Source organism: Balaenoptera borealis (assembly GCF_965194805.1).
Source record: "Balaenoptera borealis genome assembly, chromosome: 11".
In the NCBI taxonomy this organism is placed as follows: Eukaryota; Metazoa; Chordata; class Mammalia; order Artiodactyla; family Balaenopteridae; genus Balaenoptera; species Balaenoptera borealis.
The window spans coordinates 50,534,449-50,553,151 of NC_138868.1; the positions used below are offsets into that span (position 1 = coordinate 50,534,449).

The 18,703-nt window shown below is 42.8% G+C and overlaps 2 protein-coding genes across 14 annotated transcripts in view; both read right to left on the reverse strand.

The window, feature by feature from the left end:
- Positions 1 to 15,147, reverse strand: part of RRM1 (ribonucleotide reductase catalytic subunit M1) — a 42,185-nt gene extending 27,038 nt beyond the window's left edge. Inside the window, exons 1-4 of one of the 6 annotated variants that reach the window (XM_082340321.1) lie at positions 14,780 to 15,147; positions 14,314 to 14,541; positions 8,966 to 9,054; positions 5,437 to 5,614 (exon numbers count right to left, since the gene is read on the reverse strand). In XM_082340321.1, coding sequence (XP_082196447.1) covers positions 5,437 to 5,614; positions 8,966 to 9,054; positions 14,314 to 14,332 — 286 coding nt within the window. In that variant the 5' untranslated portion in view covers positions 14,333 to 14,541; positions 14,780 to 15,147. Of the gene's footprint in view, positions 1 to 5,436; positions 5,615 to 8,965; positions 9,055 to 11,017; positions 11,074 to 14,313; positions 14,542 to 14,779 lie in introns of those variants that run through there. The other 5 variants (XM_082340323.1, XM_082340320.1, XM_082340322.1 and 2 more) reach the window with 5 other exon arrangements.
- A 1,407-nt stretch (positions 15,148 to 16,554) lies between these two features.
- Positions 16,555 to 18,703, reverse strand: part of STIM1 (stromal interaction molecule 1) — a 199,567-nt gene continuing 197,418 nt past the window's right edge. For 4 of the 8 annotated variants that reach the window (XM_082340309.1, XM_082340307.1, XM_082340310.1 and 1 more), the window contains one exon: positions 16,555 to 18,468. In XM_082340309.1, coding sequence (XP_082196435.1) covers positions 17,952 to 18,468 — 517 coding nt within the window. In that variant the 3' untranslated portion in view covers positions 16,555 to 17,951. The remainder of the gene's footprint in view (positions 18,469 to 18,703) is intronic. The other 4 variants (XM_082340313.1, XM_082340315.1, XM_082340308.1 and 1 more) reach the window with 3 other exon arrangements.

An 18,703-nucleotide genomic window follows, 5' to 3' on the forward strand; every position in this document is an offset into this window, starting at 1 on the left:
AAGAGAAAAATTAAGGGACTGAGAAAATATTTGAAGAGATTATAGTTGAAAACTTCCCTAATATGGGAAAGGAAATAGTTAATCAAGTCCTGGAAGCACAGAGAGTCCCATACAGGATAAATCCAAGGAGAAACACACCAAGACACATATTAATCAAACTATCAAAAATTAAATATAAAGAAAACATATTAAAAGCAGCAAGGGAAAAACAACAAATAACACACAAGGGAATCCCCATAATGTTAACAGCTGCTCTTTCAGCAGAAACTCTGCAAGCCAGAAGGGAGTGGCAGGATATACTTAAAGTGATGAAGGAGAAAAACCTACAACCAAGATTACTCTACCCAGCAAGGATCTCATTCAGATTTGATGGAGAAATTAAAACCTTTACAGACAAGCAAAAGCTGAGAGAGTTCAGCACCACCAAACCAGCTTTACAACAAATGCTAAAGGAACTTCTCTAGGCAAGAAACACAAGAGAAGGAAAACACCTACAATAACAAACCCAAAACATTTAAGAAAATGGGAATAGGAACATACATATCGATAATTACCTTAAATGTAAATGGATTAAATGCTCCCACCAAAAGACACAGACTGGCTGAATGGATACAAAAACAAGACCCATATATATGCTGTCTACAAGAGACCCACTTCAGACCTAGAGACACATACAGACTGAAAAGTGAGGGGATGGAAAAAGATATTCCATGCAAATAGAGATCAAAAGAAAGCTGGAGTAGCAATTCTCATATCAGACAAAATAGACTTTAAAATAAAGACTATTACAAGAGACAAAGAAGGACACTATATAATGATCAAGGGATCGATCCAAGAAGGTATAACAATTTTAAATATTTATGCACCCAACATAGGAGCAACTCAATACATAAGGCAAACACTAACAGCCATAAAAGGGGAAATCAACAGTAACACATTCATAATAGGGGACTTTAACACCCCACTTTCACCAATGGACAGATCATCCAAAATGAAAATAAATAAGGAAACACAGCTTTAAATGATACATTAAACAAGATGGGCTTAATTGATATTTATAGGACATTCCACCCAAAAACAACAGAATACACATTTTTCTCAAGTGCTCATGGAACATTCTCCAGGATAGATCATATCTTGGGTCACAAATCAAGCCTTGGTAAATTTAAGAAAATTGAAATCGTATCAAGTATCTTTTCCGACCACAACGCTATGAGACTAGATATCAATTACAGGAAAAGATCTTTAAAAAATACAAACACATGGAGGCTACACAATACACCACTTAATAACGAAGTGATCACTGAAGAAATCAAAGGGGAAATCAAAAAATACCTAGAAACAAATGACAATGGAGACACGATGACTCAAAACCTATGGGATGCAGCAAAAACAGTTCTAAGAGGGAATTTTATAGCAATACAAGCCTACCTCAAGAAACAGGGAACATCTCGAATAAACAACCTAACCTTGCACCTAAAGCAATTAGAGAAAGAAGAACAAAAAAAACCCAAAGCTAGCAGAAGGAAAGAAATCATAAAGATCAGATCAGAAATAAATGAAAAAGAAATGAAGGAAACAATACAAAGGTCAACAGAACTAAAAGCTGGTTCTTTGAGAAGATAAACAAAATTGACAAACCATTAGCCAGACTCATCCAGAGAAAAAGGGAGAAGACTCAAATCAATAGAATTAGAAATGAAAAAGGAGAAGTAACCACTGACACTGCAGAAATACAAACGATCATGAGAGATTACTACAAGCAGTTATATGCCAATAAAATGGACAACCTGGAAGAAATGGATTCTTAGAAATGCACAACCTGCCGAGACTGAACCAGGAAGAAACAGAAAATATGAACAGACCAATCACAAGCACTGAAATTGAAATTGTGATTAAAAATCTTCCAACAAACAAAAGCCCAGGACCAGATGGCTTCACAGGCGAATTCTATCAAACATTTAGAGAAGAGCTAACACCTATCCTTCTCAAACTCTTCCACAATATTGCAGAGGGAGGAACACTCCCCAACTCATTCTATAAGGCCACCATCACCCTGATACCAAAACCAGACAAAGATGTCACAAAGAAAGAAAACTACAGGCCAATATCACTGATGAACATAGATGCAAAAATCCTCAACAAAATACTAGCAAACAGAATCCAACAGCACATTAAAAGGATCATACACCATGATCAAGTGGGGTTTATTCCAGGAATGCAAGGATTCTTCAATATACGCAAATCAATCAACGTGATACATCATATTAACAAATTGAAGGAGAAAAACCATATGATCATCTCAATAGATGCAGAGAAAGCTTTCGACAAAATTCAACACCCATTTATGATAAAAGCCCTGCAGAAAGTAGGCATAGAGGGAACTTTCCTCAACATCATAAAGGCCATATATGACAAACCCACAGCCAACATTGTCCTCAATGGTGAAAAACTGAAACCATTTGCACTAAGATCAGGAACAAGACAAGGTTGCCCACTCTCACCACTATTATTCAACATAGTTTTGGAAGTGTTAGCCACAGCAATCAGAGAAGAAAAAGAAATAAAAGGAATCCAAATCGGAAAAGAAGAAGTAAAGCTGTCACTGTTTGCAGATGACATGATACTGTACATAGAGAATCCTAAAGATGCTACCAGAAAATTACTAGAGCTAATGAATGAACTTGGTAAAGTAGCAGGATACAAAATTAATGCACAGAAATCTCTTGCATTCCTATATACTAATGATGAAAAATCTGAAAGTGAAATTAAGAAAACACTCCCGTTTACCATTGCAACAAAAAGAATAAAATATCTAGGAATAAACCTACCTAAGGAGACAAAAGACCTGTATGCAGAAAATTATAAGACACTGATGAAAGAAATCAAAGAGGATACAAATAGATGGAGAGATATACCATGTTCTTGGATTGGAAGAATCAACATTATGAAAATGACTCTACTACCCAAAGCAATCTACAGATTCAGTGCAATCCCTATCAAACTTCTACTGGCATTTTTCACAGAACTAGAACAAAAAATTTCACAAATTGTATGGAGACACAAAAGACCTCGAATAGCCAAAGCAATCTTGAGAACGAAAAATGGAGCTGGATGAATCAGGCTCCCTGACTTCAGACTATATTACAAAGCTACAGTAATCAAGACAGTTTGGTACTGGCACAAAAACAGAAACATAGATCAATGGAACAGGATAGAAAGCCCAGAGATAAACCCACGCACATATGGTCACCTTATCTTTGATAAAGGAGGCAAGCATATACAGTGGAAAAAAGACAGACTCTTCAATAAGTGGTGCTGGGAAAACTGGACAGGTACATGCAAAAGTATGAAATTAGAACACTCCCTGACACCATACACAAAAATAAACTCAAAATGGATTAAAGATCTAAATGTAAGACCAAACACTACAAAACTCTTAGAGGAAAACATAGGCAGAACACTCTATGACATAAATCACAGCAAGAACCTTTTTGACCCAGCTCCTAGAGAAATGGAAATAAAAACAAAAATAAACCAATGGGATCTAATGAAACTTAAAAGCTTTTGCACAGTAAGGGAAACCATGAACAAGATGAAAAGACAACCCTCAGAATGGGAGAAAATATTTGCAAATGAAGCAACTGACAAAGGATTAATCTCCAAGACTTACAAGCAGCTCATGCAGCTCAATAACAAAAAAACAAACAACCCAATCCAAAAACGGGCAGAAGACCTAAATAGACATTTCTCCAAAGAAGATATACAGATTGCCAACAGACACATGAAAGAATGCTCAACATCATTAATCGTTAGAGAAATGCAAATCAAAACTACAATGAGATATCATCTCACACCAGTCAGAATGGCCATCATCAAAAAATCTACAAACAATAAATGCTGGAGAGGGTGTGGAGAAAAGGGAACCCTCCTGCACTGTTGGTGGGAATGTAAATTGATACAGCCACTATGGAGAACAGTATGGAGGTTCCTTAAAAAACTAAAAATAGAACTACCATATGACCCAGCAATCCCACTACTGGGCATATACCCTGAGAAATCCATAATTCAAAAAGAGTCATGTACCAAAATGTTCATTGCAGCTCTATTTACAATAGCCAGGACATGGAAGCAACCTAAGTGTCCATCATCGGATGAATGGATAAAGAAGGTGTGGCACATATATACAATGGAATATTACTCAGCCATAAAAAGAAATGAAATGGAGGTATTTGTAGTGAGGTGGATGGAGTTAGAGCCTGTCATACAGAGTGAAGTAAGTCAGAAAGAGAAAAACAAATACAGTATGCTAACACATATATATGGAATCTAAGGAAAAAAAAAAAAAAAGGTCATGAAGAACCTAGTGGCAAGATGGGAATAAAGACACAGACCTACTAGAGAATGGACTTGGGGATATGGGGAGGGGGAAGGGTAAGATGCAACAGGGTGAGAGAGTGGCATGGACATATATACACTACTAAATGTAAAATAGATAGCTAGTGGGAAGCAGCCACATAGCACAGGGAGATCAGCTTGGTGCTTTGTGACCACCTAGAGGGGTGGGATAGGGAGGGTGGGAGGGAGGGATGCAAGAGGGAAGAGATATGGGAATATATGTATATGTATAACTGATTCACTTTGTTATAAAGCAGAAACTAACACACCATTATAAAGCAATTATACTCCAATAAAGATGTTTAAAAAAAAATTTAAAAATTCAAAACCTATCATCCCAGGCATTTTACTTCTATAAATGCACATTTAGTAATAAGCCCTCTCTCTTCCAGACATCATAGCAGTATTTAGTCCTCTACATTTATACATATGATACACATACACGCAAAGCTGGCATTCTGACTGAATTTGACTTGAATCCATAGTCAATTTTGGGAGAACTGATATCTTTACAATAAATCTACTGAAGAGGGAGATAAAATGTTTAAGTCCCCATATAACAGATCTGGAATTGAAAGCTGAAAGATTTCTACTCTCAGTCTACCAGCTGACTTCTTATATACCACTTTTTATATACCTAACAAATTATTTAACCTTCCTTTGCCCACATTCCCTGAGCTATAAAATGGGAGTGCTAATGGTGACAAAAGACTGACTGTAACACTTTGTTTAACCCAGAAACTATGAATAAATATTATTCTTTTTTCCAACCACACCACCACCAAGCATCTAAAGATGGGCTTCAAAAAAAAAAGAAAAAAGAAACAAAAAGATAAAAGTATCCATTGACCCTTCCATGCAGCACGTCAGCAGCATGGAGAAATAGGAAGTTCTAGTCTCCCTCTGCCACTAACCTGCACACTTTGCTTTTTTAAACAAGATGGAACTTCTCTTTTTGACACTCAAGGTTTCATTTTAGTACCCTTATAAATTTTCTGGGAATACTAAATTCTTTCTAACTTTTTCCTCTAGACTCACCACTGAATACTTTCTTTGTTTCTTTGTGCAAGTTAGAGACGGCAATCCTTGCTGCCAGGATGGCATAGTCAGGGTGCTTAGTAGTCAAGGTCGCAGCTGTTTCAGCAGCCAAAGTATCTAGTTCCACAGTAGTGACCCCACTGTATAAGCCTTGGATTACTTTCATGGTGATCTGAGCCTATAAAAGCAAAGCCAAGAATTACTTGTGCTTTCCCAAGAACCAACAGCTTCCTTAAGAGAGCAATGAAGAAAACAATCAATTTATATCAAAATAAATCTACTTTTTTTAAAATTTTTATTTATTTATTTATGGCTGTGTTGGGTCTTTGTTTCTGTGTGAGGGCTTTCCTCTACTTGCGGCAAGTGGGGGCCACTCTTCATCGCAGTGTGAGGGCCTCTCACTATCGCGGCCTCTCTTGCTGCAGCGCACAGGCTCCAGACGCGCAGGCTCAGTAATTGTGGCTCACGGCCTAGTTGTTCCGCGGCATGTGGGATCTTCCCAGACCAGGGCTCGAACCCGTGTCCCCTGCATTGGCAGGCAGATTCTCAACCACTGCGCCACCAGGGAAGCCCCTATATCAAAATAAAAAACAACCTCCTTTTATGAAAAATTATCTTTCAGAATGGTGGGCTGTGGAAAATTTAGTAATGAGAATTCATAAGCCAATAGAGCTGCTAGAAAATGTATACTACATATACAATGAAGAAGTGTGGAAAGAAAGAAAGAGAGAAAGAGAGAGAAAGAAAGAAAGGGGGGGAGGAAGAAGGAAGTTAGTTTTAAAATCTAAGTAGAGCTGTTACAAAGATTAGCAGTCACACAGGGAAACAGCTAAAAACAGACCAATGATTCCATAATTATTTTCCCATCTTTCATTCAAATTCTCTCTATATAATCAGGGTTCACGCTACATACTTACCCATTTTGCCCCAATTCTACCTAAGGACAAGTACAGGAAAGCAAATGAATCAAACTTTAATCATTCCAATGAAAGGAGATGAAGATATAAGTTAGAGTTGGGGCTGAGTCATCAAATAATTTAATGGCTACTCTTTCTTTAACATTTCACAAATTACAAAATATCTCAACTTTCATGATCTTCTCTGACATTTCACAATTACCTGTGAGATGGGTATATAACTATCACCACTTTACATGAGGAACCAGGTTACTGGGACTTGCCCAAGCTTTACTGTCTAAGTCTTCTGGCTCCACATCCCATTCAACCTCAATGCATTTCACTGTTTTCAAGACCGTACTGTAAGAAATACCCCTCTTTAAAACACACAATGCTAACACATATATATGGAATCTAAAAAAAAAAAATGTTTATGAAGAATCTAGGGTCAGGACGGGAATAAAGATGCAGACCCACTAGAGAATGGACTTGAGGACATGGGGAGGGGGAAGGGTAAGCTGGGACAAAGTGAGAGTGGCATGGACATATATACACTACCAAATGTAAAGTCAATAACTAGTGGGAAGCAGCCCATAGCACAGGGAGATCAGCTTGGTGCTTTGTGACCACCTAGAGGGGTGGGATAGGGAGGGTGGGAGGGAGGGAGACGCAAGAGGGAAGAGATATGGGGATATATGTATATGTATAGCTGATTCACTTTGTTATAAAGCAGAAACAAACACACCATTGTAAAGCAATTATACTCCAATAAAGATGTTAAAAAATAAATAAATAGATAGATAAATAAAACACACAATGCATAAGTCAAGAAAGACAAATTCTAAGTTGTATGTATGTATGTGTTTACTGAATCTTTAAAAAAAAAATAGATTAGGAAATTCCCCAGTGATTCGGTGGCTGTGTCTCCAAGCTTCCACTGCAGGGGCCACGGGTTCAATCCCTGGTTGGGGAACTAAGATCCCACAAGCCATGCAGCCGAAAAAAAAAACCAGATTAATCCAACAGAAAATGAATGCCATTTCCCAGTTGACGAAAGCATGCCCCCTCAAAAAAAAGTGTGTAATTACTAGTTTAAAATCTATTCCAATTAAATTTCAGACCTAAGCTCAAGTTGCTCCTGATCACTTTCTTCTCAGATCCAACAATTAAGTCATGTTCAGTAAAAGAGTAGTGAAGTCTTCTAAATGATTTCTGGTGCTAAATGGCAAGTAATCAGAACTCAGAATAAAATAACGTCTGTGTGCTAATAACCATGCCAGATCTAAAGACACATCGACTTTTTCAACTAAATCTACCCTAGAAAGCTCGAGTCAGCTCTAGCACACCTGCACTCTGAAATGTGTGCATGAGGCAACAGAACATCTACGAGTCAAGATACCTAGGTTCTTCTTCCTACACTCCCACTCACTTGAACAAGTCACTCCCCTTCACTTTGGGCCTTCCTTAGCTATAAAACAAGGAAGATGAAATAAGATGATCTCTCAGGTTCGTTCCAACTCTAATATTCTACTATTCTAATTATTGTCTAGATTTCTAAATGTAAAAGGGAATTTATAATAGGCATATTTTAAAGCTGTATAAAATTATTTTCTTTTGACCATTTTGGTCAATTCAATATTTATCGAGCATCTAATTATATATGTGTTAAGCATTGTGGATATCACAAGAACAAGATACAGGCCCCCCCAGCAATTCTAGGGGAGGACAGAGACATATAATTTATTTCTATACTAGGTGGTTAATGCTATGAGGCCAGCACAAGTGCTAGAGTAGTACAGATAAAATACCTAAATAAGGATGGGGCAGTATGGGTTTAAAAAAAAGAAGGTTCTTAGAGACTCCGCTTAGTAAGATCATTTTGAAAGCCATGTGGAAGATGTATTTGAAGACGGCAAGATGAGAGGAAGACCAGGAGAACACTTCAGAGACCACTACAGATAGCAGTCTAGATAAGGGATGCTGAGGGTCTAGAGTAGAGGAGTTATAGAAAGAGAAAAGCACAGCAACTTGCTTATGAACAGCTGGCTCTCCTTAATTTAAATGCTGGCCATGAAATCTATTTTATATTACTTTTATATTACTTTATATTACTTTAATGTAGTCTTTCTACATAGATAACAAAAAAGCAAATTTCCAACCAGTTTCTACCCAAATGACCACAATTCCAAAACAAGTTTTTTCCACTTATGTATAAAATAATTTACTCAAAGAAGTCTCTAATATGAAATGTTAATGTCAAGTTTTCCTCTTTGCTCACTTTTATAGTTCTCTGAAAAGTCAGAACTCACAGCACAGACCAAGATTTAGAAAAAAAGTTTTGTTTTGTTTTTTTTGTCTGTTTGTTTTATTTTTTTTGCCACGCCACACGGCTTGCGGGAATTAGTTCCCCGACCAGGGATCAAACCCAGGCCGTGGCAGTGAAAGCACCATGTCCTAACCACTGGACCGCTAGGGAATTCCCAGGAAAAAAAAAGTTTTAAGCAATAAATTCACATTTTATATCCAAGGCCAAACCAAAATACAGAGCAAGTGAGTGAAGGGCCAGAGATAAGAGACAAGTAAAAAGAAGCACATGAAGCAAGGAACCCAAGATATAAAGCCTATTTACTTACAGGATCAACAAAGTCCATATTGAGTCCATAACAAAGCTTCTGGATTCGAGATGTAATTTTGTCAAACATAACTCGCTCTTGGCGGCCATCTAAAGAATCAAACCATAAATTCATGTTAACACTTATTAAGATAGCAATGTCAAAGAATCAAATGTAATCAGCATGTAAACTTTTTAAATTGGCCAACACAAAATGCTATTTCATAGATAAAAGATTCAGACCCCCAACAGTTCAGAGAGATTATTTTTTCATCTTCAAAAAGTAGGGATTCTATACTGAGTCTTCCCTTACATTATACATCAGATGGATTCTTGCAATAAATTTCCCTACCCCACCTTGTCCAAATGACAGGCAGAATTATTCTTTAGAACTTAAGTCAAAATCATATCACTACCCACTGCCGCCCAATAGAGGTTTATCATCTCCTTCAGAATCAAGTCAAAATCATTACAACAGTCCACAGAATCTTACACAACCTGCCTTGTGTGCCCCCTTCCCCAACTTCATCTCCTACTCTCCCACCTTCCTCACTTACCATACCCTGGCAACCCTGGCTCCTTGCTATCTATACCTCTTTTAGGTCTTTGCTCAATGTCACCTTCTCAATAAGGCTTTCCCGGATCATTCTATTTTAAACTGCAATGCCCCAAACACAGCCTTGCTCCTCTTTATCCTCCTTCTATGCTTTATTTTTCTCTATAGCACTTATGGTCATCTGACATACTCTATATTTTACTTACGTATTTGTTTATTGTGTGGCTCTCCCCATCCACTAGAATACAATTTCCAAAACGAAAAAGATTTTGTCACGTTTTATGTACCAATGTATTCCCCACTGCCCAGACCAAAGACCAAGGCCTACCACATAGTAGGTACTCAAATATTTATTGAATGCTAAATGATTTATAAACCTGTCTCCATTCTAACATCTTCATGATAAATTTGGCTTACATACTCTCCTAGAGTAATTAATGATTTTGAATTTACTTCACACCATGTAAAGAAGTACTTCTTTCTATTTGTAACTCAAAACAATCTTCCAGAGGCAACCTCTTAGTTTTTGTTTTGGAGATATGGAAGCATATACATATGGACCTCATCTAGTTAGTCCTTTTATGGTTTTGGACTTAGATCCTATTGCTCTTTGCTCTTCCTAACAAAAAGTCCTGGCTGGCCCAAGGACTTTCTCAAATGTTTGATGAAGAATAAATAAACAATAAGATACCACTAGTAACCCATCATCAATAGAACAAGTTAGTTTTTCTTAAACACTGATATATTAACTAAGATAGCCCTTCTCTTTCTGATCACCAATGTGATCTCCTTTTCTAACCAGACTCACATATGCAGTGTTTAACTCTGGAATACAGTTAATTAGCTGGCCTACACTGGGACTGAGCCCTCAATGCTCTACCAGCTGATTAGGCAGACAGGTGACCGCAAGGCAATATTAGCAAACTGAGAATCTGCAGCTGCCAAATTAATCAGGAAACTGACAGAAAGTACGATGGCAATTGTCTTAATTCACACTGGAAAGTGGAGGCACACTAAGGGGCTAAAGGACCAATGATCCACTGTTCTCTAGCCTATCATTCCTCTTGGTCATTTTTTTTCAACCCACATGTTGATTTTATCATATCATTCTAATCCCTGCTTACATTATTATCCTCTCAAACAAGGCCTTCCTTAATTTGGTACCACATCTCCTCTACTGTTCCTTGTGAAATAGCCGAAGTCCCAACAGGGCCTCCCATTCCCACATCCATATCACTGTTTATACCTTACTCTGCCTACAAGTCCCTCTTCCACCTTTCCATACGTCTAACTCCTACTCACTACTCAACTCTCACCACATCCATGAAACCTGCCCCAACAACTGTAACCCACATTGACCTCTTCCTCCTGTGAAATCCTCTAGAACACTAATTGTCTGATCTCCTCTTGGGTGTAAACTGTCTTTTTTAATTCCTCTCTCTTCAGGAAGACTTTGCTAATACTGTAAGACCAAGGATGTGTCTCTTTTACAAGATATGAACTTTCTATTCCCTCTACCTGCAACGTTCAGCCCACGGATCTTCACATAGCTGGCTCTTAGTATTATTCAGGGCTCAGCTCAAATGTCAGCTCCCTCCCTGAGGATACAAACCAAGATTACTTTCTTATTCATCTTCATCACATTACCCTGTTTTACTACCATCATCTCACTAACCACTATCTGGAATTAACTGGTTCTTACATGTTTACTTGTTTCTTATATACACTTAACTACTGTCACTCACTGCAGAATGTAAACTCCAATGAGAAAAGGGATTTAGCTTGTTTTGTTCACTGCTGAATTCCCAGTACCTAAAACAGTTCCTGGCATAAAGAGGTGCTGAATATAGTCAGCCCTCTGTATCCATGGGTTCCACATGAACAGATTCAACCAACCGTGGATCATGTACAATTTACGATCCACAGTTGGTTGGAGCCCTGGATGGGGAACTGGAATTCACAGATGCAAAACCCACAGAGGCCGAGGGACTACTATGGGACTTGAGCATACACGGATTTTGGTATCCACAGCAGGTCCTGGAACCAAATGCCGGTGGATACTGAGGAATGACTGTAAATACCTTCTGAATAATTGAATGAATGGGCTTCTATAGCCTATACTTTACCTATTAGAATATTGAACATATGTTATTATATTATTGTTCTTGTCTATCTTTCTCAATTGATTGTAAAGATCTTTGAAAACAAGAACTATGTCTGCCTACTCACCACGGTAACCTCAGTGCCCAGCACAGTATCCACACAGATCTGTAAAATATTGTAACACAGTGGGCTGTGAAGGGAATTAGAAAGGATGGGAGGGACGAAGGGAGAAGAGAGGGAGGGATAGACAAAGGATATGGAATAGAAGAGATTATCAGAGTGCAAACAGATGCTTTAAAAGGTATTATTTTGCAAACTTTTGTTTCAGCTTTATGTAAATACTTACATATACATGTGTGTGTACTCAGTCATGATGTAAAATGCAAAGTTTTGAAAACACTATACTAAATTCCAAAGCACACTTTACAACTCAGCTACACTGCATTTGTTCCATTGGTTCTCAACTTTTTTTTTTAACCTTAATCGCCTTGAGCAATACGATACTGTCCCACCAAGAAAAATAGCCCAAGACAGCAGATGAGAAAAACTCATCTACTATTCCCTTCTGTTATCTAACAATTTTCATATGGATTATTCCTGCATCCCTAACAGCCCTAAGATCATGGAAGATGGAGATGTCTTCTCCCTCTATTATTTCCCTCATGGTGCTTAGCAAGATATTAGCACATTCAGTAATACTTTAGGTAGACTGCTAGTTGACCTCCTGAATAATTACATTAAGATTAACAAAACCTACATGAGTTAGTCTGCTACTATACTATCATGCCAAAAATGGGGGGGGGGGGGGGATACCCTAAGCAAATTAAAGATCAAAAATAAAATAAAGAAACAAATCTAAGTACAACGTTGTATATTAACAAGACTTTACAGATGAACCAGTTTGCAAGGCAGAAATAGAGACACAGATATAGGGAATAAACGTATGGACACCAAGGGAGGAAAGTGCTGGGGGGCGGGGGGGGAGGTGTGAATTGGGAGACTGGGACTGACGTATATACATTAATACGTATAAAATAGATAACTAATAAAAATTTTTAAAAAAAGAAAAGAAAAAACAAGCCTGGCAGAGTCTAGCAGCAAACCATCTGGATCACATTATGTTCTCTTAAGGAATGAGAAAAAAAATAAGACCTGCCCTTTAGTTTGTTGTAGATAGTACTTTTTAAACCACAGTATTTGAAAGTGGACCCAAAAGGTTAAAAATGCAACACAGAGGTGTTACCCACTCCAGAGATCTATGTCCACAAGTTTTCAATTCATCTGTTACAGATTTATCATAAGGGCTCCTCATACTTACATATCTTTTTCTAAAGGTCTAAAAAACTGAACGCTCCTCTCTCACTCACAGGTATGGACCAATAAAAGTGCACTACGTATTTTGGTCTTTGGTCTCATCAGCTAAAATGGGAGACCAGGGAAATTCAGAGAATGATGTTCTAAAGATACTAATGACAGGAAGGGCCACCACTGTCCACCTCTCCATCTCTCAGCTGTACGCCACCTAGTTACAACCAAATCAACTACCTGCCTACTCACAACACTCATCATATCCTACATTTTAAAATAATTATTCTCATCCACTCATGAATGAGCATCTATTCATGGCAGGTCCTGTGCTAAGTGTGGGCATAAAGTCCCCATCTCTGAAACACTCACAGCCTAGTGGACAAAACAATCAGTCAGTCAGTGTTTACAAAGTGCCTGCAATTTTGAAATAACTTCTTTGCTTCAACAGAGGCAAGTAGAGTCGACTCAAAACGTGTTCGTACCTGTCCCATATGGTTCTCTGTTAAGAGTATGTTTTGCTCTTGTTTTTCCAACCTGATTAAACCTTTTCCGGAGTCTGTCTCCTCTTATAATTAATTTCACAGAATGAAGCAAAGGACTGACACAAAGGAAGGTACTCAGCAAGCCTAACGGGAAATAAGTGTTGAGGAAGAACACAAGTCCCTGGCTCTTCGCGGTCCCCCACCCTGCCAGAAGATGTCTTGGCCACCCTACTCTAATTCCGTATCTCTTCCCATCAAGGGTAAGGCCAGCCAGTCCCGATCCCAAACTCCTCTGGGACCACTCCTGGGGCAAACGGCAACACATCTCTTACGAAGGACAAACTCCGCGGAGATGTCTGTATCTGAGCCTGACGTTTTTCACCCCACAGAAGAGATCAGGAAGCTGGTAGGTGCCCGTGTAGGGTGCAGAGCCCCTGCTTTACTAGCTCCCCCCGCGCCTAGGGCAGGTGACCAAGCCTTTCAAATAAAACTCTGTTGTTCGCTATGGGTTCGAAGCCTGGCCTCACCAGCATCTAACCGGGTGACCGGGCAGTCTCCGCACCTCTCTCTGCGCTTCAGTATCTTCACCCGCGAAGCGGACCCAATAACCCCTACCTCAGGGGCTCCCGGTGAGGAATCAAGTACCGCCTGCAAAGAGCTGTGCGCGCACAGCTGCTATTCGCTAAAGGGAAGGTGTTAACTCTTTAGAAATGCGGCCGCATGGCAGAGCCAAGGGGCGCAGACTAAAGGCCAGAGGGGGGCTGGGGACAGACAGACGAAAGGGCAGGAGGCCGAGCAGGTGACAGGGCGGGAAGCTGCCGCCGGCAGCGCGGGAAGCGGCGGAGGCGGGCGGGCGCGGCTAACTGCTAGAGCGGCGGCAGCCCGCGTACCTCACCCACGGCCTCCTCCCCGGCCTCTCACCTCGTTTGATAACGTGCATCGCAGCTAGTGGCTGAGGCGCCGAGGGATGTGAGACGCGGCTGCAGCTCTGAGGCGCCGGCGGGATCGAGAAGGTGGCAGAGCGCGAAGGGTCAGGCTCGAGGGGTTAGTCGGGTGCAGGACCTGGAGTTAGGGCCAGAGTGCACTTTCCCTCCACTGAGCAGAGCAAGGCAATCTGAATCCTCTTCCCGCGCGCACAGCTACTATTCGCTAAAGGGAAGGTGTTACTCTTTAGAAATGCGGCCGCATGGCAGAGCCAAGGGGCGCAGACTAAAGGCCAGAGGCGGGTTGGGGACAGACAAACGAAAGGGCAGGAGGCCGAGCGGGTGACAGGGCGGGAAGCTGCCGCCGGCAGCGCGGGAAGCGGCGGAGGCGGGCGGGCGCGGCTAACTGCTAGGGCGGCGGCAGCCCGCGTACCTCACCCACGGCCTCCTCCCCGGCCTCTCACCTCGCTTGATAACGTGCATCGCAGCTAGTGGCTGAGGCGCCGAGGGATGCGAGACGCGGCTGCAGCTCTGAGGCGCCGGCGGAATCGAGAAGGCGGCAGAGTGCGGAGGGTCAGGCTTGAGGGGTTACTCGGGTGCAGGGCCTGGATTTAGGGCCAGAGTGCACTTTCCCTCCACTGAGCAGAGGAAGGCAATCTGAATCCTCTTCCCGCTCCCGCCAGCCGCAACGCAAAAGCGGCGCGACAAAGCTCGCGGGATGTTACGCGAAGCTGCCAGCGCCGAGGCCGGTGGGCAGGCCTAGCGTAGCAGAGGGTTGACCTTGCCCCGCAGCCGCCATGTTGAGTGTGGGCAGGGCCCAGGAGACGGCGCCTCTCCCACGGCCGTGTTGGGTATGGGCGCGCCGGCGTGAGCGCCGCTCTCCGGCCGCCATGTTGGGTGTGGGCAAAGCCCAATTTGGGGCCCCGCGGCCGGACGTAGCGCGCAGAGCCCGCCAGGCGGAGCCCCGCCTGTCTCGCCGGCAGGCCCCGCAGAAGTCAGGGCGGTTCGAGTACTTTTGAAAGAGTAAAACCCCAACCGTCCGCTTTTTCTTGTCTTGAAAACTGTTACATGATGATAACCTAAGACTGCCGTCAGAGCTGAGCTCTAGCCTGAGATCCGCAGCCGGAGGCTGGGAGCCCCAGGGCCCTTAGGGCGGCCTGAAATCTCGCACTCAGGTTGGAAGAGAGCCTTGCTAGGCCAAGGGCCTTTGGAGTTTATCTTGACGGAAATGGGAACGAGCCCTGGCAGAGTTTTGAGCAGGGCAGGGCTATGATCCATTTGCTTTTAGAATTATCCAGTGGATGTGGCTCGTGGAGGTAGAATGGACAGGACTTGGTTACCGAATGTGGGGAGTCAGAATAGGTGAGACATGACTTTACAAGGCTGGTGTAGAAGCTTCTGATTTGGGCTAGGCAGACTGATTTTTATGATATCTCACGTGGCATCCCCTCCCTAAAACCTTTCACTGGTTCCTTACTGCACTCAAGGTGGTTCCAAGGTTCCTGTGAAGTACAGAAATACCTCAAAGATATTGGTTCCAGACAACTGCAATATAGCGAGTATCACAATAAAGCAAGTCACACAAATTTTTTGGTTTCCCGGTGCATATAAAAGTTATATTTACACTATACTGTAGTCTATTAAGTGTGCAATAGCATTATGTCTATTAAAAAAATGTACATACCTTAATAAAAAAAACTTTGTTGCTAAAAAATGTTAACCACCATCTGAGCCTTCAGCAAGTGGTAATCTTTTGGCTGGTGGAGGGTTTGAAATATTGCAAGAACTACCAAATGTGACACAGAGACGTGAAATAAGCAAATGCTGTTAGAAAAATGGCACTGATAAGACTTGCTTGCCACAAACCTTCAATCTGTAAAAAACGCAATACTCGCGAAGTGCAATAAAATGAGTTATGCCTGTAATTCTCACAGTCACAGGTGATAAGTGAAGCCATACGATAGATAGGGTCAGATGGCCTAGAGATAGGGTTGCCAGATTTAGCTAATAAAAATGTATCCCCAATATTTCATGGGACGTAATTATACTAAAAATTTGTTTGTCTAATATTCAAGTACTGCATCCTGTATTTCATCTGGTAACCCTACCCAGAGAGCTTTTGGGAATGTGTATGAGAGTTTCAATTTCCCTTGGCAGCGGAGAAACGTCTCTTCATCCTGTCTGCTATGCCACAAAGAGCACAGAGAACACAAGGAGAGTCAGTCAAAGCCAGCAGAGGTTAAAATCTCCTACATGCTTTATTGGACTTCAAAGAGTCTTATGAAATAACACAGAAAAACCCATGTGAGGGTGTCCAGGGGGTACAAGGCAGTCTGCAGCCTAGCACCCTCCCAAGACCAGCCCCAGGTGGCCCCACCCCAGGCCCAAAATAGGATCCCAGAGTAAAGACACGGCAGGGAGTGGGGCAGAGGGAAAATACCTTTACAGCCATTGCAAAAACAGGGAAGGGAGAGAGTTGTCTAGAGGGTGGGAAGGGCGGGGGAGTGGTCACACAGCCACCTTGACCTACACCATCTTCCTTAGCCACCCTCTTCCCTAAACCGGCTGTGTCCTTCGTGAGCCTCTGGCCCAGGCTATGCAGTAACATGAAAATGGGGTCTGACAGGGCAAGTATGCGGTGCAGGCACTTGGGAAATTCAGGAGATTTCATTTTTCAACTTTAAACTGTCTTTTGGTTCAAATGTGACAACATCCTGCCCAACAGCTCCAGGGCCCCATTAGAGCCCTGTATCATAGCTGAGGCTCCCACGGCCACGGGAGCCCACTGTCCTGAGCCTCAGGAGTAATGACGCTTGGGGAGCATTTGGGCAGCACCTCTTATAGACAAACCCTCCTGCAGGGTGGGGGAGCGGGGATAAGAGAGAAGCAGGTGTGGGTGAGAGAAAAGGTGACTGCCTTGTAGCCCACATCTCTGGCTTCCACTCATCCTCCAACTAGGAGAAGTCTCTTCCGATCCACCCCCTAGCCTAGCCTCTTTTCAGAACTCTAGTGGCTTGTTCTCTAGGAATTGGTTTCGCTCCCCCATGGACCCCTGGAGGCCTCAGTGAGCCCCAGGCCGAGGTTCCCTCTGGCCCACCACACTCCCAGAGAACAAACCGCAAATATTAGGTCCTAGGCCCCAGTGTGGGGCAAACAGAACCATCGTCGGCGGGGTGGAAGAGATCTGAGGCACAGCTGTCAGAAGTTACTCCCCCTCTCGTCCCCCCTAGCTGCTAGGGGAAGTTGGGGAGTGGTGGGAGGGAGGAGCCCGGAAGCAGGAGACAGACAGAAACAAGAAACCAAACCTCAAAACTGGGACAGCAGAGACAGAAGCTGGAGCCCAGAGGCGGACCGGGAGCTGAGGGGACAGCAACTAAGACATGCACTGAAGTGGAGAGGAGTGACAGCAGCAGCCCACGGGTGGGAGGGAGGCAGGGCAGGCAGGCCATGGTGGTCAGTTAATAAATAATGTTGAAGGACCCAAGGATACGGGGGGCAAGTATGTACAGTGCCCAGGCCCCAGGGCCAGCCCCTCCCATGCCCCATGCTGGGGGCCAGATATCTTGGAAGGGAGGGAAGGGGAGGCAGAAGACCAGGTAAGGACAAGCTGTCCCACAACTGCCACCCTCATCCTGCCTACTTCTTAAGAGGCTTCTTAAAGATTTTGAGGGGAAACTTCTTCCGGCCTGGGCTGGAGTCTGTCTCCTCACCAATGGAGCCATTATCCTCCTCAGCCACGGCCTTCTTGCCGGCCAGGTGGGGAATACGTGTATTTCGGCTAGCCTGCAGGGCTCGGCTGTCCCCAGCTGGAGACGGCGTGTCTGGGTCTGGGGAACTGGGGCTGTGAGAACGGGAAGAATCCAAATGTGGAGAACCACTAGGTGGGGCTGGGGAGCTCAGCTCCATCAGGCTGTGGGCCTTGTCCAGCCCGTGGTTCAGTGCCAGCAGTGCCTTCTTGGCCAGGGCAGGGCTGTCAGGCAGTTTCTCCACCAGAGAGACGGGATGGACCCCCTCAATCAGCCGGTGGCTGCCGTTGGAAGTCATGGCACTGAGAGCCTCATCTGCAGCACGGACCATCTGAGGAGGCTTGAGGACCAGACGCTGGCGGTCACTCATGTGTAGGGAGGACTCCGAATCGGAATGGGTCAAATCCCTGTAAGACAGGTCAGAGAGGAAGAAAGGGACACATAGAGGATGGGGGGCAGGGGGGAATTTGAAGAGGAGAGAGGGACCAAGAGAGAAGACAATGGCAGGGTAGGAAAATGGAGATGGAGAGAGGGGCAGGAGAGAGAAAATAGGGTGAATAGCAGGTGGGAAAGAGGGAAGAATGAGAAACAGAGGGAAGTTGAGCAGGCCATAAGCACGGGATAAGAGAGAAGGAAGGAATA